Consider the following 22933-nt stretch of genomic DNA (forward strand, 5'->3'; position numbering starts at 1 on the left):
TTAAACACCTTCAAAATTAAAGTAAAACCGCGAGTTTAGCATGACGTGGAAGTGGGACGTTGGATGTGTAAAATGCGGATTCTCACTGTCAATTTGTGGGAAAATGTTTTCATTTGGAATTGAATCAGATCGGAATATTGAAGGAGGCGGCAATAACGTTGAATTGTCTGAATGGGGGACATTTATTGTGGACAAATGTGGACTTTCGCAGAGAAAATGTGGATTTTGAAAATTGTGGGAATTTGTGAAACGTGGAAAATATTTGAAATTTATTACGTGCATATTCAACTTTTTGGCTCACCAGCCAATGCCCTGAGCTGCGGTGGTGTCATGGGACTACAGTACCCATGATGCCGCAATCCTTCTACTTCCGGGTAGGCGGTGCTGACAGCCATATTTGATTCCATTGCGCCGTCCTGGCTGTGACAACCAGTTTCGGCATTTCTTTTTCTGTTTTTTTTCTCTCTCTGGCTTTTGGAAACCCCAAAACATCCGCGTTCGCCCATTTCCACGGCGAACCTGCCAGCAAAGTCCTAACAAATCCGCCACGACGACAGTCCGTCGAAGATGAATCCCGAATAGTAAGTGTTGCGCTGGCTTATGCGTGTCGCCTTCGCCGTCGGCAGGAGACAGGAAAGCTCCGGCGGCCATCTGAGCCGTCAGCAGCCGCTAAGCGAAGCGAACGTCAGCTGCTTTGTTAGCCCACTAAAACTTGCGCCAAGATGTTTTTTTTTTCCTTTCTGTGATGATGATTTTGGATAATGCCGTCTAGGCGTGTGTCAATATGTTGTCGCGTTTTTGACGTTGTGTCGACTTGGCTAATTTCCTTGCCGGCTAGCGGGCTAACCGGGTTGCTATTTAGCATTAGCCGAACGTCACAATTTTTGACGCAGCCCCCTCCCCCTTACCCGCAATAAAAACAGAACAAAACCAAATGACACATAATGTCGCTGCGTAGACGCTGAACGTGAAGGGAAAAAAGCAACAACATGAGCTTTAAAACGTGACGCGATATGTCACGAGTTGCCAACAGGAAGTTGCCACATCCGCGAGTCCAGTTAGCGTCAGTGCTAACTGTGGTGGTGTTGTTGATGATTACGTAACTCACGCTTGACATCATCACTCAACTCTTGTGACGATTGTCTCGGGATTTATTTAATTCCTGACAAGAAAAAAGAACAACATCAAAACAAAAGAAAACAAATGAAGACGAGAAAGAATACACTTTATTTGCCCCTTTTGCCACTTCAAATTTCCCGTGTGTGTGTGTGTGTGTGTGTGTGTCCCCAGTGACTATTTATTCAAACTGCTGCTGATTGGAGATTCTGGCGTTGGAAAGTCTTGTCTGCTGCTTCGCTTTGCAGTAAGTTTTTCTTCTTCTGCCGTTTGGCAATTTGTCACCGTGACAACAAGGGCTGGGCGATATGGCTGAAAACTATATCGGTTGACATGTATGTCATATTGGTCGATATCGATATATATCAAATTGTTATTATCATATATATATATATATACACATACACATTTGTTGTGTGCGTGTGTCCGTATGTTTCTTTTTTTGTGTGTGTGCATTTGTTTGCATGTGTGTGTGTGTTTGAAAACATGAACATGACTGCATGTGTGTATATGTTTCCGAGGGTCTACATTTGTGTAAGGGTGTACTGTGCCTTTGTTTTTTTTCTCCCCTCTATTTGTGTCTGTGTGCGTGCGTGTGCACCCTAGGACGACACGTACACGGAGAGCTACATCAGCACGATCGGCGTGGACTTCAAGATCAGGACCATCGAGCTGGACGGGAAGACTATCAAACTGCAAATTGTGAGAAGACGAGTGTTGGCGCTTGGGCGCACTCGCCACGATGGGCGCGCTGGCCGTTTGGCCTTTGACGTGTTGTTGTCGGTTCCCTCCATGTGGTGTTGTGGCAGTGGGACACGGCCGGTCAGGAGCGCTTCCGCACCATCACGTCCAGCTACTACCGAGGCGCGCACGGCATCATCGTGGTGTACGACGTCACCGACCAGGTCAGCAGAATCTTTGAAGTGCTCTGTCTGCGTACTTTGCATTTCTGAGCTCAAGAACTTTTTCGAGCCTTTCCTTTTGGAAGGATTTGACATGAATATTCTCAAGGAAGGACGGAATTAGTGTGGCTCTGTTCAAGACAAAAAATGCGCTTCAAGGGGTTTTGGTGACATTTTTGATTGGCCGGTGCACCGAAATGGTGAAGGCAGTTTAGCTGACGGGTGCAATCTGATTTTGTTTGTGGCGCTAGGAGTCGTTCAACAACGTGAAGCAGTGGCTCCAGGAGATCGACCGCTACGCCAGCGAGAACGTCAACAAGCTGCTGGTCGGCAACAAATGTGACCTGACCACCAAGAAAGTGGTGGACTACACCACGGCCAAGGTCACCTTCTCACCACGCTATTCACATCTTTCCGTCGGCTCAAGCGGAGGCCTCTCGAGCACGTTTTAAGGATGCTGACGCCCGGTTAAAATAAATCCCAGCACCGCATCCCTGCCACCATTTCTCACCCACCGAGGCGAGCTGACTTTTGGAGTTACGCACGTCGAGTCGAGTAGTTTGAGTGAGTTGCCCTCCCTTCCTTCAACAAGGATTTGTGGCAAATTTGTTCACGTCAGCCACTCAATGTTAGCACGTTACGATTGCCAAGTTGCTCACTCTTGAAGTCGTTTGGTGAGCCCACATTTTTCGGTCGTCCGACGGTACCGCTGTGCAACAAGAACAAAAGCCTTTTGATATGGGAGCGAGCTAACTGACTGGACCCGACCCAATTTTGTCCGTCAATTTATTTGAATTGATTTCAAAGGAAAACATTTTTGAAATGTCGTTCATCGTGAATTCTGTCCAGTTCTGATCCGGTTGTCGGAAGCGCACGCGAGGCCGTCGGCTTTTCCGCCGTCGCGATTGTGATTGCGTCGTCGTCGTGTGTTCAGGAGTTTGCCGACGGCTTGGGCATCCCGTTCCTGGAGACCAGCGCCAAGAGCGCCACCAACGTGGAGCAGGCCTTCATGACCATGGCGGCCGAGATCAAGAAGCGCATGGGCCCCGGCGCCGCCGCCGCCGCCGCCGGCGACAAGGCCAACGTCAAGATCCAGAGCAAGCCTGTCAACACGTCGTCCGGAGGTTGCTGCTGATCACACGGACGGCACGGCGGCTGGCGAGCTCGCCAGGGACGTGCGCGTGGTCGGAGGAGGAGCTTCGAGCGGATGCGTGCAGCTACAACAACGCAAGATTCACAAATTTGACCCCGAGTCGGCAATAGCACGGAAGCCAGCGGGCCTTCTTTTTCTTCTCACACGCACGCTTGTGCGTGTCCTTTTTTTTTTTTAATCCACTCATGCTTCTGTTCCTATCTTCACATTGTCCTCATTTCACAATGCAGCACACGCTAAGCACGCGCGTGATCTCTGATCTCGTGCCTTCTGGCTTCTCTTCGCGGGGGCAGACGACCACCGACCTTGCCGCCGCACCCCTCCAAGTGTAAATACGTGCCGCTGCGTGCTCCATTGTGGCCGAGCCATCTGTAAAGTGTATATATTTATACATGACACAAAGTCCATTAAACCATGAAGGAGATGTTTGATACCACGCTTCCTACGACTCCTTCTTCGCTCGGCTCATTAACACCCATTATGCTTTCAAAAAGGCTTGCGCGCGCCGATTTCCAACGAGAGACGCATCTATTTGGAGACCACGGCTTTCTTCATCATGGTCAACCATTTGTTCCAATCATCCAAGTCCTCATCTGGAGCTGTTAGAGAGCTCGGGGTCGGCGTCTCACATTTTCTCTTACCTTATTGACGAGTACGATAAAAGGTCGGCGCTGGCGGGACAAAGGGAGAACCTTCTTCCGTTGAGCAATCCGTGGAAGCTCACGAGCGTTTGTGCGCCACCCATCCGACATGGCCGTTGCGGCCAACCGTCGCTTTGGCGCATCCAACCGGAACATGACGCAAGTACACGCTGCGAAAGCCCTCGGAGACGTCAACTTCTGTGCATGCGTGACAAGTTGTACCCCTCCATGCCAACAGCGAGGTGGAATAACGGCCATCTTTCTTGAACGACGAATTAGTTAGTCTTTGCGCTCGTCTGTCAAGCGAGCAGTGACGTCCGCGGGGGACGTGAGAAACAACTTAGTTTGGCCGCCTAATGAAAATTTGTCTTCAATTTTAGTCATTTTGTTTGTCTACAAAAATGACAGATTTAGCATCTTGGTTTACTTAAAACGTCAAATGCAACAGTGCAGAAGGTGAGCATGGTAACCCCGAGTTGAAAAATAAAAACCTGCACTCCACATGTATATATTGTTAAGGTGATTTGTAAATATTTATTTCGTAAAAGCCACAACACATGTTTTGTATTTACAAACAATTTGGGGGATGGGGGGGGGCGCTTGGGTGTGCCGGTGCTAAAGTTGTCCAAACATCTCCTGAGAGGCATAGGTCATGTAGAGGAAGCCGTCGTCATCCTGGTGGTCCCCGTAGACCTGAGCCATGCTCAGCGTCATGCTGGCCAGCCCGCTGTTGTTCACCAGCAGGTAGAAGGCCTGCGAGGGCAGCAGCGCCATGCGGTTCCTGGGGGGGGGTTACATGATGTCAGGAGAAGGAAACGCACGCACATCTCTTCGTACACAAAACAGTTTGTTGTGGCGCTAAAGACGCGGTCGGAGGCAAATTTTGGTCGTTTGCACGTTTTGCGAGCAAATTCATCAGGCGCGCGCACGCCGGACCAAAATCTGCCGCCAGCTCTTGTTTTTTTTAATTTGTCGCCCCCCGCCCGAAAAACGGGCGTCCGGACCGTTCCGCCCAGCTCAGGTGATTTTACCTGATGATGGTGACAAACTGGTTCATGGTGAGCTCATGTGGAACAAGGAACTTTGTTTTGTCCAAAGGAGGGAGAAACTTTTCCCGCTCATAGCGCTCGATGATGACCTGAGAACAAGAAGACACGTGTCAAAAAGGTACAAGAATAAGAAGTACAACTTGGCTCAAAAATTAAGTCAACACAAAAGTTTTCTTGACCAACTCAAATGTGACCGCTAGAGTCAGTCAGTCAGCTTCCACACTTCCAAGTAACGAGCTGACCGAGTCAAAAAGTTCAGTCCCCCAGAAGACAAAAATATTTCTCGAAAAAGACAGAGGGGGGTTGGGGGGGGGGAGTCACCAGAAAACGATATCCTTATAGAGCGCTGAAAAAGTCCTACTCAAGTCCAAGTGCTCGATTACTCGCCTCAAAATGGACTCCTCATTGCGTGACTCACCGGGATCTTGTTGGGGAATTTGGAGCGGATCCCCGCCACCTCTTGCTTCCTGGTGGCTGCACAGAAAGCAAAAGCGGCATTTCAAAATAACATTTTGCTCCTCTTTTCTTTCCTTTTGGGCGAACTTTTAATGCCACGTTGCTTCACCAAAGCTTTTCCTCTGCTTGAACGGTTTGCTGTGCAGCGGGTGGCTCCTCTCCAGCGGAGACATCGCGACAATGACCAGTGCGCGTGGATTGAGGCGCGCGCCCGGCCAAAGTTTAAACGCCGTACACAGCTGCGGCGCATCAGCTGATTAGCGCGTGGCATTCTTCTCGCGTGCACGCCCACACCGACACTCACGGCTCGGCGGGTGGGAGTCGTCAAAGGGGCGGGGCTTACACTTTGGGTGAAATAAACATTATTGTAACGTCTTCCAAAGACATGACGTCAGACGTTCATTAGTTACCTCCTTTTTATTTTTACAAAATGGCCACTGTGGGCTGCTCAACCTGTTACGTCATCAATACGCACGGATCCTCCTCTCTCTCTCCTCTCGCACCCACTCTGTCGAGCTAGTCACTTGACGCATTCAGTAAACTCGGGAACAACATCACTCAGCAAAACACAAATGTCACCACAAGAACACGGATAACCCAATTCGTTACACTATCCAGGTACTGATGGATGTAACAGTAACACAACCCCTCCCTTCATTCCTCCCTCCCTCCCTCTTCCTCCCATTCATTATTGGACGGGCTATACGTTTGTGGTGAGGACGATGAGGTTTTGTCTCCGCCAGGGGGCGATAGCGCGTCGTCGGTCGAAGCAGACTGCATCTCAGCTCGTCTCGCTCGTGCATCAACCACAACAAACGTGGCCATTTATTCGTCAAGTTGATCTTTGGAAAGCCTTCCGTCGGCACCGCGCGATGAACGCCAACGCGTGTGTGAAATCTTCAAGTAAGTCAAGTGCTTTTCTCGACCTCGGGGTGATTTGATGCTGCTTCCTCTGACCGTGCTCACCAGCTAGTTAGCATGAAGCTAACAGCCGCAGAAAAAAAAGAAAAACTTTTGACGACGTTTCAATTTTGCCGCCTTTGCCACTGCAATGTACCGCTGCGCTTTCGGAATGTCAGCATGTGCGAAATGCGAAATGCAAAATGCGAAATGCAGCAGGTTTGCCTCGACAACTCTCCACGAACGTTAGCTTAGCATCGCCGGAAGCGCATTTCCAAGAGGACTTCGAACCAACGACGACTGCAGTGACGCAAGTCCTCAATGGTCATGACGACACAAGTTGCAGTGTGGCGAATTTGCGATGAATGAACTTGACGCGGGCGTGAAAATGCGGAAATTAAGTGTTTTCGCTTTTGAACGCTTGCCACCGCTTAAGTTGGATCACGTGACTAACTGAGAAGAGAAAAGCGCTCATGCTTGAATGCTGCAACACCGTGTTTACCGTAACAAGTGAAGTCATTTTGATTCTCAAGTCAACATGCAAGGAAAATGCTCTCATGTGCTCATTTGTTCTATTTCTTGTTTGCATTTCTAATGCAGCGGCTTTCATTGTCGCACTTATTTCACACTCTCTTAGGCTTTCCCGACGCATTTGTGCGCACAGGTCAGTGGCTGCCATGAGCGGCGAGCAATCGGCAGCGTGACTGCCAGAGAATGGCCGCAGAGGTGTTTCCCAGCAAGAACCTTCTTCCGCAGCAGGACCGGGACCGGGACTACAAGCACACACGCAACCACCAGACCCTGAGCAACCACAACGGTGGCGGCTCCAGGCAGGCCAGCTGCACCTGGCAGGGCCTGTACCCCACCATCCGCGAGAGGTGCGTCCCCCGCCAAGACACGCCGCCACCCATCACTGGCCCAAAGCAAAATGACACCACGCGGAACTTTCTGTCCGAGTGCGTTCCAAAACCAAACGACAGACGGAAGGCGTGTGTCGCAACGCGAGTCGGGCTGACAAATAATTCTTTATTTTGCAGTCAATTATTCCGTCTGCTAACTCTTCAATAATGTCAACAAAACAAGGAAAATGTCTTGTTTTTTTAAAAAACAAAACAAAAAACATGAAATGATATTCATTTTTTTCATCTCACAGTTTTTTTTTTTAATTCTCACTACTTGATACATCCTGGACATACATCTCTCTCTCGTGAGTGAAATGGAAGAAAAAAAAAAAGGAATTTGTTGTTTTTGCGCAGGAACTCAGTCATGTTTAACAACGACATGATGGCAGACGTCTACTTTGTGGTGGGACCGCCCGGTGGGACGCAGCGGGTTCCGGGCCACAAGGTACCACAGCTCACCAAAAAAAAAAGTTTGCTATGATTGTTGTTGATTTTTTTTTTTTTTTGGCAAATATTGGCCTGAGCGTTCAGAGGTGCCGGGTTGGATTTTCTTCGGGTCCTCCGGCTCTTCCCGTGTTCCAAAACCATTTCCTCGTCGCTTGATTGGACACTCTCAAAGAGGGGTCTTCAATCCTGTTCGTCGAGGGCCGGCGTCCCGCCCGTTTTCCATCCTTCCCTGGCGCAACACACGTGAACGATCGTTATCTCGCGTTTGCGGAGATTGATGACCATCTGCTCGTTTGCATCAGCTGTGTTGCGGCAGGAAGAGATGGAAAACGGGCAGGACAGCGGCCCTGGAGGAACAGGATCGAGGACCCCCGCTCTAAATCGTCCGTAGGTGCCATCGTGAGCGCGGATGGTTGTTCGTCTTTGCGTGCCCTGCGATTGCGGTGTGACCCCGCCCCCTCTCCGAAGACGGCCGCGATGGGCTCCCCTCTTCTTTTTAACGACACCGCCGGCCTTTGTTACAAAATCGGATCTTCTCTAGGGAAATGCCACCGTTTTTGTTTTTCACGGACTAACCACCACCAAAATAGAACGAAAGAAATGCATTATACACCCCAAAACCAGAAAGAGCACAAACTCAAAGATGAGGCAGCAGGCGGCGAAGGTCTCCCCAAAGAAATACGAGACTTCCAGAAAGAGATGGCGGTGGAGGTTTTGCCCAATGGATGGAAGCAACGGATGTGAAAATGGCCCAAACGCAGCGGCAGGATGGCGACGCACCACAAGCTTTGCTCGTTCCATTTTAAGACGATAAGAAAAAGCAAAAGAAGTGGAGTGACGACGGCATTTCGCCGAGAGCGAACGGACGACGCGGAACTCCATATTCAACAATTGCACGGAAGAAGTCGCCGGCAGGCGCGCCTCCGCTCGGAGATGACGTCAACAAAAGTAGGGACGTAGCAGGTATGGCATGGGTGCCCCCTGGTGGCCGTTTTACCAAAAAGAAAATACTTTGATGCGTTTTCAGGGAAATGCGACTCGCCGGTCGTTGTTTTGTAAGCCAAGCGAGCGATTTCTTTTGGCCAAAGCGCATGCGTGACTGAAAGCGGGCTCGTCTTGTGTCTGTCCAGTACGTCCTCGCGGTGGGCAGCTCGGTGTTCCACGCCATGTTCTACGGCGAGCTGGCCGAGGATCAGGACGAGATCCGCATTCCCGACGTGGAGCCGCCGTCCTTCCTCGCCATGCTCAAGTGCGTCAAAATCGTTGCCGCCTTCCCAAAATCTTGTTTCAGTTGATTTTTTTTCTCCCACCGCTAAGACGGACGCGATACGGCCTTACCAGTAGAATCGCTGAATCGGCACATATCGTCGATATCCGTTCTCCCCGGCAGGTACATCTACTGCGACGAGATCGAGCTGTGCGCCGACACGGTTTTGGCCACGCTGTACGCCGCCAAGAAGTATATCGTGCCGCACCTGGCGCGCGCCTGCGTCAACTTCCTGGAGACCAGCCTGAGCGCCAAGAACGCCTGCGTGCTGCTGTCTCAGAGCTGCCTGTTCGAGGAGCCCGAGCTGACGCAGCGCTGCTGGGAGGTGATCGACGCCCAGGCCGAGCTGGCGCTGCGCTCGGAGGGCTTCTGCGACATCGACGCGCACACGCTGGAGAGCATCCTGCGCCGCGAGACGCTCAACGCCAAAGAGATGGCGGTGTTCGAGGCGGCGCTGGGCTGGGCCGAGGCCGAGTGCCAGCGCCGGGATCTGCGGCCCACCGTCGACAACAAGAGGCTGGTGCTCGGCAAGGTGCGGCGCTGGCAAGATTCTTTAGTTCGGTTTAGCTGGCGAGGAAAAAAACCCAACATCCGACCATTCAAACGAATGACTTTTTGACGGGATGGCCGTCGTCCTCCTTGTGGCCAATTTCCGAAAGGCCTACGTGGCGAGCTGGCTACTTGAGCCTTTTTTGCCTATTCGTAACCGCATGCAAACGATGGATCGTTACAAATGAATAATCTTCTTCTTTGGCCCGAGCGCCAAGTGATTAATGGCATGTGCCAATCGTGTGTTGCGGCTAGGCCATCTACCTGATCCGCATCCCCGCCATGGCTCTGGAGGACTTTGCCAACGGGGCGGCGCAGTCGGGCGTGCTGACGCTGAACGAGACCAACGACATCTTCCTGTGGTACACGGCGGCCAACAAGCCCGAGCTGCTCTTCTGCAGCGAGCCTCGCCAAGGCCTGGCGCCGCAGCGCTGCCACCGCTTCCAGTCGTGCGCCTACCGCAGCAACCAGTGGCGCTACCGCGGCCGCTGCGACAGCATCCAGTTCGCCGTGGACAAGCGCGTGTTCGTGGCCGGCTTCGGCCTGTACGGCTCCAGCTGCGGCTCGGCCGAGTACGGCGCCAAGATGGAGCTGAAGCGCCAGGGCGCCGCCGTGGCGCAGCGCGTCATCAAGTACTTCTCGGACGGCTCCAGCTCCACCTTCGCCGTGTGGTTCGAGCACCCGGTGCAGATCGAGCCCGACGCCTTCTACACGGCCAGCGTGGTGCTGGATGGCAACGAGCTCAGCTACTTCGGCCAGGAGGGCATGACGGAGGTGCAGTGCGGCAAGGTCACCTTCCAGTTCCAGTGCTCCTCGGACAGCACCAACGGAACCGGCGTGCAGGGCGGTCAGATCCCCGAGCTCATCTTCTACGCCTGACGGCGGCGGCGGCGGCGGGGGCGGGGCTTGCGCATCCGAAATGTTGTTCCACTTTTGACCCGCGGGACGAGAAGCGTTGCTCGCGTGCCTTTGTGTCGGGACTCGTCGTGTTCGGAGTAAGATTGAGCGCTTCAAATCTGTCTGGGCTTCTAGTATGCGCTTTGTCCTCACTCGGAAGGCGATCGGGTATACTCGTCGGCGTCATCCGAAACGCTCCGCCTACGAGTGAGCGGGAAGAGCATACGAGTCGCATTAATGGGAAGCTCGCACGTCGTTTCTTTGTCGACTTCCTGTTGAGTTTGCCTCACAAAATGTGAATTTCAAAGTTGAAAATGCAAAAAGCGCTTTGCTTGCTGAAAAGTCATTCCGAAATCATGTGGACTCTCTCTTGCCTTAAAAATGACCTGACACAAAGCGGCAACATTTGATTCCATTTTTACCAATGACGTGTTGGTCGGTAGTTGTTCGTGTGTGTGTCACCATTTTTGGGTCCACAGCTTTGTTGAATGTGCGTAATGGCGGCAGTGGCCTTAATTCACCGAAATAAAAACATCTATATTGCTATGTGTCTGTTTTTGGGCAAAGACAAAGCTTGCTTGGTAATTTGTTGTCCGCCGTCACCGGATGTCTTAATCGGCAAAATAAACATAAGACATTAGCGAGCTTTGTTTAGTTTTTTTTACTGCTCCTTCTTGAGCTATTTCAAGGAAATCTAGACCTTCCCGGAAGGGAAGTCGTTGTACAATGAATATCGGCGAGTAATTAACAAATAGCAAACGTTTGAATGCCCACAAATGGTGGCAAAGCAATATTGTCAAAATGATATTTCCCCGCTCACTTACTTCCAAAAATAAATTTACCACGAATATCATTTGCAGTGCCATTTTTTGGTCCCAGCTTTCAGCAAACATCGTCCAAAATAAAAAAATCATATTTTTCAAATGCTAACCCTAGCTATCAGGTAGCAATTGTCACTTCCGGGACTTAATCGTCCGAAAACAAACGTTCAATGTTGTATTTTAATATTGTTTTTAGGGACACATTGCTCAAATAAGACAGCTAAGTGGCAGGCAGCTAGCTGTCGTCACTTCAGGTCCAATTTGGCGAACCCGGAAGTGCCGCTCCAAGCAAACCAAAACGTTTACGTCGCGTCTTTTCGCCGCCATGCAGAGACTTCAAGTCATTTCGGGACATTTTTGTCCTCCTTCCTCGAGGTTGGAGAGCGCCATCGCACCCAGCGATTGCTCAGCGGCAGCGGCGGCGGCCTGCGGGCCGGACGACGTGGTTGTCGTCCACGGCCTCAGGACGCCCATCGGCAAGGCCAAGCGAGGAGCTTTCAAGGTGAACAAAACAAAAAACGTGACGTCACGCCCGGCAAAAGCGTGCACTTATTTTTCCTTTTTTTTTTTTAAACAATTGAGTCTGCACTTTTGATTAGTCTTTCCCATTTCATGCCAGATACTTGCGTAACTGCTACTTTGTGCTTGCTGTATTATAAAGTTATTACAATATTAACTTAATTCTCACGTGATATTGATCCATGTGATCTCTCTCGCTCTCTCTCAACTTTAATTTATGTATTGATTTATTTACTTATTGTTTTTGAATGTCATTTTCTTTGTCAATGGTTTGGAACGGGCTGAAATGATAACGCCGATTGCGGCCGTGATTTATAGGCTGATATTTGTGCCACTAGAAACTGAATGTGAATATCAACTTGAAGGTGAATTGCTGAACTTGAATATTTAAATTGTAAACTGAATGACATGAATTGTAAATGGAACAATTCTGATTAAAATTAATCAATAAATATACAATTGTTGTTATTCAATAATTCCGTTTTCAAATATTCAAGTTAGGCGATTCACATTCAAATCGCAGGACACCACACCCGACGAGCTGCTGAGCGCCGTAATGAGCGGCGTACTCAAGGACGTGGGCGTGTCTCCCGGCCTGCTGGGAGACGTGTGCGTGGGTGAGCGCCTGACGCCCGCCCCCGTCCATCGCGGCCGCCCGTCAATCAGGCCGAGCCGCCAATTCGGTCCATTTTGTGTCGGCAGGAAACGTGCTGCAGCCCGGCGCCGGAGCGCTGATGGCACGCGTGGCGCACTTCCTCAGGTAGGAACTGCCGCCGTGTCGCAGACGCCTTTTGATGATGTCGCTGACGGCTCCGCCTTCTTTCCAGCGGCTTCCCGGACTCGGTTCCCGTCTACACCGTCAACAGGCAGTGCTCATCCGGACTGCAGGCCGTACTCAACATCGCAGGTATGCGCGCGCACACCAAGGTGATTAGAGGTAACGGAAACAAACCAAATGACAAACTGAAATTGGAAAAAAATATTTTCCTTCATGGGGGGGAAAAAGAGAGAAAAGTAGCAAACTCAAACTCCCTCCTATTTTTACAAAGCTAACAAAGACTTATCTCTCTCTTCACATCTCCAATTTGACAATGAATGGCAGATAAAAGCGAGCGGCTTGCAGTGGCACGCGCGGAGTGCTTTATGAGCAAGAAATCGAAACTAAACACAAAAAGATGGTTCCTTGAACTTGGAGTGGCCTCGATTCAAACAAATACGAACATCAAGAAATAAGCGTCGAGACCAGCGGGCAAATTAGGAATAGTCGAGATGCATTCCACACATGGGCCTCACTGTAAAAATCAACTTTTCCTGTTTCAGGTCAATTCTGATGGCCCGAAATATTTCGTTTGATGAATATGAGCAAAGCATTTTTTGGGATCAGTTTTCGGCCATTTTATTATTTTGGGTCTGCTCACTCAGTGAAAGATGACTTTGTATGTTGCGCACGCAGGAGCCATCCGGAGCGGCTCCATCGACCTTGGGCTCGCCTGCGGGTACGTCGCACCGTCCAGAACAACATGCGTGTGCAAACGCAGCCACCAAGCCTGGTGTGTGTGTGTGTGTGTGTGTGTGTGTGTGTGCGCGTGTGTCAGTGTGGAGAGCATGTCTCTGCGTTCCATCGGGAATCCCGGCGATTTGAGCTCCAAGCTGGCAGACAACGACAAGGCCAGAGATTGCATCATTCCCATGGGGTCAGATGTCTCACACACACACACACACACACACACACACACACACACACACACGCGCGCATTCACCTCCTCCAGCGGCATCTCCGTCAGCGTGCGTGCGTTTGCAGCGTGACATCCGAGAACGTCGCCGAACGATTTGGGATCTCCAGAGAGAAGCAGGACGCCTTTGCGCTGACGTCTCACCACAAGTAAGCACCGTCCCTCATTTGCACACGAGTGAGCGCTCCGCCATAGAAGACACGGCAACTAAATTTGAAGAAGAAAAAAATTGTCACCCGTCATCCACATTGAAACATAGGATATTTAGACAGAGCTTATTTATTTTGGTTTTTGGGGGGGGGGGGGGTCTAATCCCAATTTAACGGAGGAATGCAATATCATAGTCACTGACTAAAAATGTATTGCAACATAAATTGAAAAACAAAAGTACTGGAAATAAATGCTTGTCAACAAAGCGCCGAAAAACTTCAATGCAACCAAACGCTACTTGACGAATACATAATGGGAACAAAGATTTCGTACCCGTTTTTGAGACTGGCTGCTCGAAATAGTTGCCAATTAAATTCACAACGGACGACTTGTCCATTCATTGTTCCGTTCGGGGGCGGCTGTATCATGGCCCGAGCAGACGTTTGGTTCCGTGTCTCCAATAAATGTCGGAACTTCTCAGTGGACGTGCGGGTGTTGTGTGCCAGGGCGTCGCGGGCGCAGGCGTCGGGCGCCTTCGACGACGAGATGGTGGCCGTCGTCACCAAAGTGGTGGACGAGGACGGCGGCGAGCGACGGGTGACGGTCGCCAAAGACGACGGCGTCCGGGCCGGAAGCACACTGGCGGGACTCGCCAAGCTGCGACCCGTCTTCAAAGGCGACGGCACCACCACGGCCGGTCAGTCCACCTCGCGCCGCCCGCCGCTAATGCTGACGCCTCCCTGTAGTCGTGACGGCGCTATTGCTAACGCTAACTCCTCTTCTGAGCGTACCGGAACCTTTTTCGGACTCTTGTCGTCACACGAGGCACATGAGCTCGGACCGGGGTCGCACTGGAGCGAAGGCTGGATTGATTGCGCTTCATCCCTTTGCTCAAATTAAACGCAACTTCATTTTGGCTCTCAATTGCTTCTTCACACAGCCACTCTTTTTCTCTCTCACACTCACACGCTCACTCATGTGCAAATATTTGAATTCTATACACACGGTACTCGACCCGGTTGGGGACGGATGAATACCCACTTGCGACCTTCTTTAAAAACTCGTCGTCGTCCGTCAATACAGAATGCCCAACTCTACTTTTTCCACCGATGACAGGTGAGCAACATCGCTGATGCCACTTGGCATTCGTGACACCAGCGATGCGAACTTCCCTTCGATGTCGCGACGTCTCTAATGCCGACTCCGTTTGCGTGTCAATTTATCGATAGCACTAAAGGGAATACAAACTCCTTTCTGGCGGCCAGGTAACTCGAGTCAGGTTAGTTATGACTCCCATTCCTAGTTTAGCAATGCCGCTAAAGCTAACGGCTCGTCGTAGCGGTGGGAGGTTAGTAACGCAGATAACGCAAACTACGGTTTGCGATGCCAAAAATGCTAACTGCGCCCAATAGTGGTTTCAGGTTAGCAATTATGCTAAAGCTAACTCCTCTGTGGCGGCCAGGGAACTCGAGTCAGGTCAGCGACGGCGCCGCGGCTGTGCTGTTGGGTCGCCGCGCTGTCGTGGAGGCGCTGGGCCTGCCGGTCCTGGGAGTCCTGAGGGCCAGCGCCGTGGTGGGGGTCCCGCCGCACATCATGGGCATCGGACCCGCTGTCGCTATTCCGGAGGCGCTTCGCAGAGCTGGTAAGACCGCACTCCCGCGGCGCCGCGTTACGGGTCGGCCTCCTCATCAGTTGTCCTGTTCTTGTACGTGTCCTGATGTGCTGTTCCTGCATGCGTGTGTGCGCTCGCAGGACTAAGTGTGGACGACGTGGCTGTGTTTGAGATCAACGAGGCGTTTGCCAGCCAGGTGAGCGACGGGTGAGCGTGGCGTGCCGCCGGCGTGACGTATCTCTCCGCCGTGTGGTCAGGCGGTGTACTGCGTGGAGAAGTTGGGGATTCCCTACGCCAAGGTGAACCCCAACGGCGGTGCCATCGCGCTGGGTCACCCGCTGGGCTGCACGGGCGCCCGGCAGCTCGTCACAATGCTGCACCACCTCAGACGACAACGCAAGAGGTATGACGCGCGTGTGCTTTTGTTACAATTCGTCCGCTTTTTGTGTTCTTTCACAACCGCGTGTGTGTTTCTGGACGATGAGTTGCGTGCTTATGTTGTGTCCTGTGGCGGGAGGTGCAGGGTTTGTCTGTCTCCATGCGCGCGTTTGTGTACACAGAGATGGTCGCTTCCCAACCGAGAGGTTGCGGGATCGATCGTGACCTCCGAGTTGCTCCTAATGGGATGTCACCAGCAGGTCGTCAAGCGCTTTGAGGGTCTCGTTAGGTGGAAAGACCATTTAAGAGTGTGTGTGTGTGTGTGTGTGTGTGTAGGGCCTTTGGCGTGGTGTCCATGTGCGTGGGCACAGGGATGGGCGCGGCCGCCGTCTTCGAGTATCCCGGCCTGTGAGCAAGTGAATGCAAGGCCACGCCCACAGTTCTTGATTGGTTGATTGCCATCAAGTCTGCTCATAACTTGAAAAGTTTCTTAGCATTGCTTTGAAATGGAATTGATTTGTTTTCATCAATTCAATGATGTCACCAAATCCTGGAAACTATTTCACTGCCAGCCCTCAGACGTTGCTGATGAATTAATGACTTGTCAAACATGCAATCATTTGGAATCAAGATGCAAATTTATTTGAAGAAATAAACGTCGTCAAACATCCTGACCCTTGATTCAAAATCAAAAGGCGTTGCATCGATTTTGTCACGCGATCTCCCTCCCGCCTCGACGCACTTCAAAACATTTTGAGCTCAAGATGAGCGAGGAGGAGCACGCTCACAAAGGTCGTGTCGTGTTTCTACTAAATGCCGCGGCGACTTCATCAAAACAAGTCCGAGTTAAGCCATTTGCGTCCATCCGGGAAGCGTACTTGGACCTTCAAAGTTTTTTCGCTTTCGTGCGCGCTTGAAAATTGCGCGTCTTGCTCTTAATGGACTTGACCAGCAAAGACAAAGCGGCGTCGCAGTCGACGCCTCCCTCGGGCGTCTGACGAGCCTCGCCGGCGTCATCGTCGGCGCCGTCTGGGTCCGCGCGTCGGTGTTCTTCATCTCGCCGCCGCCGCCGCTTCTCCTCCAGGATGCTCTGAGTGGCCCGCGTGCGCTTGTAGCTCGGATGCGACGGGTCCAGATTGAACAGGTGGGACGTGAACACGGCCTGGAAGCGAGGGTCCGACACATCCACCTGAAAGCGCAAAAACGCCGTCGTCGTTGCGAACGTGCGCAAGATGGCGGCCGGCTGAACTCTGACCTGGAAGTGGTCCTCGGCGGGCGCAAGTTCGCGTCTCATCTTTTTCTTCTTCCTGCTCAGGTTCTCCCGCTCCACCAACTTATCGTAGTTGAAATGTTTGCGTCCCTCGTCGTCGTCGTCGTCGTCCATCAGCAGCGCCATCTCAGCCTGAACGTGAGCACAAACGCACCAAAAAGAAAACAAAAATGCGGTCGCACGCGACTGGACAGAAGCAGATTGCTGCCACACCACGAAAAACGAGTCTTTCAACACGATAACATTCGCTCCATTCCGGGCGGCGCGCGACCTCATGTTGTCGTCGGTCCGTCGTGCGCTGGGCTTCATCCTGGGTTTTCATTTTCTTCTTCTCGTCTTTGCTCAAGGCACCTGCCGAGCACCAGCGGAAAGTTGGCACGACTTGATCGCAAGAGCGCGACTCGCTAAGCCTCACCCGCGGATGCCAGCTCCTGTCGGAAGAAAGGGTCGTTGAGGTCCACGTGGTCGGGAAGCCGGTCGTCGCTCAACTGGCCGCCCTGCGGAAGAGCGCACGCGTGCTCAAACGTGTTTGCCGGCTTGCCGCTAGCAATGCAAAGGCGGCCGACCTCATGCTGGCCGTGGTCTTTGTCGCAATTCTTCTTGGCCTTCTTCTTGTCTCGCTTCTTCTGCAGGAAGTCCTCCCAGGGCGTGAGCCGTTGCTGCTTCTGCTCCAGCTTCTTCTTCACCAGCTGCTCCGTCGCCCCCTTCAGGCCTGGAGGTGAAAATATCATTTTATCAAGGCTTCGCTCTGTTGCTCCGAAACATGAAAGGACCGACGGCGCGACGGTTGCGTCCAATCCGATTGACAAAGGCCAAAGGTGGCCGCTTCCGCGACCGATGACGCACTTTAAAGTCCCAAATCGGTACAGAATGAGAGCCGAAGATCTGTACACGTGCTATTCACTCGAGCCCATCGAGCATCGAAGCGTGCATTTTCGCACGTCCTGCTGGTTAAAGTCCGAAAGTACCGCGCGCAAACTTGACGGCGACAACGAAATTCTGCCAAGGTTTATTTTGGTGATGGTTTGAGACGGTTACTGAGAACAGACTCGTACTCGTATTTACGTGCGGGAGGAAGTTGGACAAAAGGGCAGCCGTCCACGACCATCTTATCGTTCATGCGATCGCAAAGAAGAAACCTCACAGGTTTCGACGACAACAACAAAACACTGCCCAAAGCACACCACTCACGACATGGCGCTAACCAGCCATCTGATTGGCTGAGGCTGAAAGGCTCCCGGAATGCCTCAGGACTCTTTTGGTGTTATTTTTTGATTTCTTTTGGGGATATGAATGGCATGAGAGATGCATGTTTTGTGTTGATTGTATTTCAGTGTTAGTTTTGCGACTCAAAGTTGTGCGGCGACGAGTGACATCGGCTCTGTTGACATGAGAGCATCAACGGGACTACCATTGACGGGGAGGCCTCCCTTTGAATGAGAGCGAGCATGCGCCTCGTGTGTGTGTGTGTTAAATACTCAAAGAACTGCCGCGGTCGTGGAAATACATACGGGACTTACTTGCATTGGGCACGTTTGTGGAGAAGAAAGAAAAAGAATGAGACAAAGACGGCGACGATTAATGTGCGTAACGAGGTTGAGGGGCCGACAATTTCTATGAGTAAGGCCCGGAACGGTCCCGAGATGGCGGCCGGAGGGCGAGGGACGGACCGGCCCAAAAAGTGCCCAGCTCTTCGTCAAAGCGCTCGCGTTTGTCTTTAGGAGGTCCAACTCGGCCCTCAGTTTGAAGAGTTTCAAGATATTACCACCCAAAAAGAAAATGGTTCCGAGTTTTGTCATCCTACCGGGCACCCACGTGATCTCCATCTCCATCTTTTGCTGCTCCTTGCTCTCCTCGCCGCCGAGACTTCGCAGAAGCTGCCGGTACTTGTCCGGCCGCTCTTGGCTCCCGCTCGCGCTCGTCTTTGCCTTCGTCACCTCCACCGCATCCTCGTCTTCGCCGGACGACGACGACGACGACGACGACGCCAGGTAGGCCTTGAAGTCCATGTCCAGAAGCTGGCTTTTGTTGAACTTCCTGCTGAGGGCGCTCACGCGCTCCGGGTCCGTCTCGTCCCAGGTCAGCTCCACCTGAACGCATCGGCATTGCTCGTGTTGAGCCGCTCGTTGGGCGACTTCCTGCGGTGCAGACCCCGCCTCCCGGTCACATGACCGACTACCTTGGAGGTGGCGCCGGCTGACGAAGTGAAAAGTTTGGGCGTGTACGTCGCCAAGTTGACGTCGGTCGCCACGTCTCGGGGCGGGTCCTCGAATGTCATGTCGTCGGGAACGAACCTGCGCGCCACGACGCAAAAAAGTCACACGGCACAAAAATACCACACACACCCGTCGTGCACATGCAGGAAAAACGTCACACGCATTTGAAAAAAAAAAAACAACTCTCACAAACAAAAAACCACCCAAATGCCCAAAACGACAACAGGCAGCCAGACGGCGTTTGCGTACCTCAAGTCCAGCACGCAACAGCTGCTCTCGTACTCCAAGCCGTCACACTCGCGGTAGATTTTGGCGGCGGTGGCGGCCGAGTCGCACTCGGCGACGGCGTAGAAGTACTTGAGACGCTTGAACTGGTAGTCGCGCTTCTTCTCTCGGTACGACCTGCTCACACGACGCCCCAAAAAGTTTCACACTCGAGACGTTTGCTTTTAAACTCATTCCGAGTAAAAAGAAAAAAAGTTTCAGCTTCCTTTCGTTTTTTTTTTTTTTTTTAATTTAAGAATTGTGTCGTCAAATGAGCTCTCAAACAACTTCCTTCTACAATTTCAAATAAAAAAAATATCCCAAAAGTTCAAGCATGAACTCGCCATTTTTACTTTGCCCATTTTGGTTTGACTTCTTTTGCTCGCCAACCAGAGCCACTTTGCTTGAAATCCACAAAATTCCGATTCCACGGCGGGAACGACAGAAGCTCCAAAACGAGCGAGATCACCTGTCGTCTTTGGCGTCGTCCTCGGAATCGTCGGGCGGCGCCCCGAGCTCTGTTGGTCCCCGGGACTCCTCCATCCTCAGCCTCTCCTTGCCAAACTCCGACGGGTAAACCTGCAGCCGAATAACAAATAGAAATGCCGAAAACATTTCGTCGGGCTCCTCCTACTATTTGCCGTCAACGTGACCGCTACAATTCAAATGCTTTTGTCAAATCCTCTTTGGTATGACGCGATAAAGGGCCGATGGATCCAAATTTGCCAAAAGCGACAAACGGCACCATCGCTCAGCAAAACAAGACGAGGCCAAATAATTGCACAAAAACGGCGGCACATTTGCTTCACCGACGACATAAATCCATCCGTCCATCCGTTATCGGTTGCGCTTCTCCTCACGGGCAGTAGGCGGGGTCACACCCTGAACGGGTCGCCGGCCCATCGCAGGCGTAGACACGCGCTCACACTCACACCGAAAAAAAAAACGTGTTCTGGTTCGGACGGGGACTTTGGAGCCCTCGTGCTGAGCCTGCGAGCGTTTTGGCTGGATTGGGTCTTATTGGGGTTACGAGTTGATCGCCGCCTTACCTTGACGGACAGCACGGCGCCCCCTTCGGGCTTGAAGGAATTGAGCGTGGCCAGCAGGTCTTTGGCCTTCAGGCGGTCCCAGTCCACGTTGCACACGGCCAGCCGGCGCCAAACCTGCATGAGGCGGACGGGTCAGACCTCTGGCCGACATCGGCCGCGTTTGCGCCGGGTTGACCTGCTCGCTGCGCGCGGCGTCCTTGCAGAGTTCGCCCCAGTCGTGCCGGATCTCCTCCGCTTCGCGCCGCAGGACGGCGTCCGCCCCGTCCTCGTCCTCGTCCTCGTCCGAGCTGGTCTCCACGTTGCCTTTGCCCCGAGCCAGGTCCGGACCGCTGTCGTCTCCCGAATCCAAATCCGAGCCCGACTCCTCGCGGACCGAGCCAGCTTGCTTTTCATCGTCCTCATCACCTGAGCGGACAAAAAACCTCGGCTAGAAAAAATGTCCTCGTTCTTGCCGATGATGCTATTGTGTGTTTGTCGACAAGGCTTCATCGACAACTAGTCGGATCACGGACAAGCTGTTGAGCGCAGGGGTGTCAAACGCCCGGCCCGCGGGCCGGTATGTAGTATTCGTCAAAGCAAAAAGATCAGCGAGTGCTGTGCAATCAAATAAAACTCATTCACTGCTATTGACGGATATAGACGCCAAAACGTACATTTAAGTTTTAATAATAATTTGTTTTTTTTTTTGTTATAACATGAATTTCACTCTCTCTCTCTCTACCCGTATATATATATATATATTTTTTTTTTTAAGCATTTTTGAAGATGCGCCGCTACGTCGCGGATTTTCAGTTTTCGCGGGTGGTCTCGGTCCCCATTAAGCGAGGGTTCACTGTAGTTAGTTGGCTTCAAGAACATTGTGTCGTTTCATTTAGGCCCCGCCCCTTCGAAAGACGTATTGTTGTTCTCAATTTTAAGTTGAGCTCATTTTGTTGATAACCTTGATCCCCACTTGAATATATTCCCCCAAGTTCAGTTGACTTGATTGCCGGCTTGTCATCCAATGGACATTAGCCAAATCGGTCGATCCGTCGAGTCTTCCGTACCTGTCTTGGTTTGCTCCTCGTCCTCGTCGTCATTTTCATCCTCGGAGATCTGGTAGAAGCGTCGGAGGTCCTCGGCGGTGGAGTGTTGCACGGGGCGCCCTCGCTTGTCCACCGTGCATTTAACTTTGAAGCGCTCGTCGTGGAACATGGACGTGAAGCGCTTGTCGATGGTGATTTTGTGCTGGCGGTCTGGCATTTCCCAAAATCGAGGGTCCCTCTTGACGCGTGAGAAACGCTCGTCCGCCGACACCCCGTCTTCCTCCTTTGCACACTTTTGGGACGACATGGCAGCCACCTGAAAACAAAAGTATTCAGGTAACTTCCATCATGAGTGTACTTGCATCTTGACTTGATTTCAGTTTTATTTCAGGCTGAGTAATCTATCAATTTCAGATTTTTGGGGCGACTAATACTTTTTCCCTTAATCGACTTTCATTCCATCACAGTTTTGATTTTATCTATTAGTGGCGCAACGTTTACTCGTCAAATTAATCGCTGACTATTTTGATCACTGATTAATTCAAATTTAGAGACTTTCTTTTTCTTTAAAACGTCCAAATCTTTGAAAAGTCAGACACTTAACATGAAACGTACTCAAATTTCGGTCATCCACAAAAGCAGACATTTTTTTGGTGTTTCAGAACAAACCGTTGACTAATCCGTTTATATTTCTGACTTCCCTGCACTGTCAATAAGAATTCATGTCCTCTTTTGGATTGAACGAGTAGAAATGAATGATGAAACACATTTTCGACCGTTTTTTTTTCTCATTTGCGACTGCTTCCGGCTCAGCAACGTGTTCATGACGTGTTATTAACACTACACGTGCAAAAAAAGACTTCATACGCGCACTTATACAAAGCGAAAGCCAAAAAAAAGATCCCGTTGATTATGTTTGCCGTGAAATGAGGACAAAATGGAAATGTTGTGGTTGGACACAAAATGGGGGCGGCCGGCAAAGTAAAAGGGCGGGCGAGAAAAAACTAAACAAAACATAACAAATAAAAAAAAACTACACTGGAAAACAAGCCACGAAATGGTCGCAAACAACATCTCCAAGTTGGAAGTCTTACCCTCAATTGCTTTGGACAGCTAAAACTGCTGGATGGGGCGCACGTGTTTTCCCAGCATGCAACGCGACACGGCACTTCCGTACGGGAGACTACGGAAAGCGAAAGAGGACGCAAAGAACAAATTGCACGAGTTCCAAAAAATATCAAATAAAATATCTGGATGATGAAAGCATTTCTTTGAACCGCAAGCGATAGTTTGCGCGCGCAGCCAGGCCATCTCAACAGGGGGCGTCACACGCACCAAAAAAAAAAAAACGCGACAAAAAAGACTCTAAAACCATGTAGGGATCGGCCCGAACGCCAATCATGAAAAGGTAATTCTCTTTATATGACTCCCATGAAAAGACACACACACCCACACACAAAAAACACACTCACACACTAAAACACAAATAAGCAAAACATAGTTTTCCCAAAACCCACGATTGACACCGGTTATAATTGTTAGTAGTTAGTTTATGAAAAACAAACAAACAGATGTAAGGTTAAAGTTAATAAGAATTTATACTGAGAATTATTGTGT

General features: G+C 51.1%; 5 protein-coding genes across 6 annotated transcripts; 3 read left to right on the top strand and 2 right to left on the bottom strand.

The window, feature by feature from the left end:
- Positions 1–370: 370 nt before the first annotated feature.
- Positions 371–3602, top strand: LOC148332906 (ras-related protein Rab-1A-like). Its single transcript, XM_088301761.1, has 6 exons — positions 371–581; positions 1291–1363; positions 1723–1818; positions 1926–2021; positions 2270–2401; positions 2953–3602. Exons 1-6 carry the CDS (start codon positions 568–570, stop codon positions 3151–3153), a joined length of 612 nt encoding a protein of 203 aa, XP_088157887.1. The 5' UTR covers positions 371–567; the 3' UTR covers positions 3154–3602.
- A 719-nt stretch (positions 3603–4321) lies between these two features.
- LOC148332907 (microtubule-associated protein 1 light chain 3 gamma-like) lies at positions 4322–5599 on the bottom strand. Its single transcript, XM_088301762.1, has 4 exons — positions 5427–5599; positions 5280–5335; positions 4844–4950; positions 4322–4593 (listed from the first exon to the last, which is right to left on the bottom strand). The coding sequence occupies exons 1-4, from the start codon at positions 5488–5490 to the stop codon at positions 4428–4430; spliced, it is 393 nt and encodes a 130-aa protein (XP_088157888.1). The 5' UTR covers positions 5491–5599; the 3' UTR covers positions 4322–4427.
- A 436-nt stretch (positions 5600–6035) lies between these two features.
- Positions 6036–10919, top strand: LOC148332908 (BTB/POZ domain-containing protein 3-like). The gene is made up of 6 exons (XM_088301760.1): positions 6036–6220; positions 6855–7095; positions 7474–7564; positions 8697–8815; positions 8957–9365; positions 9638–10919. The coding sequence occupies exons 2-6, from the start codon at positions 6932–6934 to the stop codon at positions 10259–10261; spliced, it is 1407 nt and encodes a 468-aa protein (XP_088157886.1). The 5' UTR covers positions 6036–6220; positions 6855–6931; the 3' UTR covers positions 10262–10919.
- Positions 10920–11320: 401 nt separating this feature from the next.
- Positions 11321–16166, top strand: LOC148332909 (3-ketoacyl-CoA thiolase B, peroxisomal-like). The gene is made up of 12 exons (XM_088303125.1): positions 11321–11602; positions 12143–12236; positions 12322–12379; positions 12447–12526; positions 13073–13115; positions 13215–13313; positions 13421–13501; positions 14009–14199; positions 14965–15144; positions 15255–15310; positions 15372–15517; positions 15829–16166. Exons 1-12 carry the CDS (start codon positions 11426–11428, stop codon positions 15902–15904), a joined length of 1281 nt encoding a protein of 426 aa, XP_088159251.1. The 5' UTR covers positions 11321–11425; the 3' UTR covers positions 15905–16166.
- LOC148332910 (ESF1 homolog) lies at positions 16112–22546 on the bottom strand. Of its 2 annotated transcripts, none has more exons than XM_088303124.1 (13): positions 22411–22546; positions 21338–21632; positions 20467–20696; positions 20292–20405; positions 19712–19821; positions 19228–19380; positions 18942–19056; positions 18567–18852; positions 17329–17474; positions 17178–17193; positions 17034–17113; positions 16748–16894; positions 16112–16681 (listed from the first exon to the last, which is right to left on the bottom strand). In XM_088303124.1, the coding sequence occupies exons 2-13, from the start codon at positions 21621–21623 to the stop codon at positions 16379–16381; spliced, it is 1986 nt and encodes a 661-aa protein (XP_088159250.1). In that variant the 5' UTR covers positions 21624–21632; positions 22411–22546; the 3' UTR covers positions 16112–16378. The 2 variants fall into 2 exon arrangements, with proteins under 2 accessions (XP_088159250.1, XP_088159248.1); XM_088303122.1 differs by having other exon boundaries at positions 17178–17259.
- Between the last annotated feature and the right edge of the window lie 387 nt (positions 22547–22933).

The sequence above is a fragment of the Idiotropiscis lumnitzeri genome, chromosome 8 (genome assembly GCF_059441095.1).
Source record: "Idiotropiscis lumnitzeri isolate Australia: NSW breed Sydney's pygmy pipehorse chromosome 8, RoL_Ilum_1.0, whole genome shotgun sequence".
In the NCBI taxonomy this organism is placed as follows: Eukaryota; Metazoa; Chordata; class Actinopteri; order Syngnathiformes; family Syngnathidae; genus Idiotropiscis; species Idiotropiscis lumnitzeri.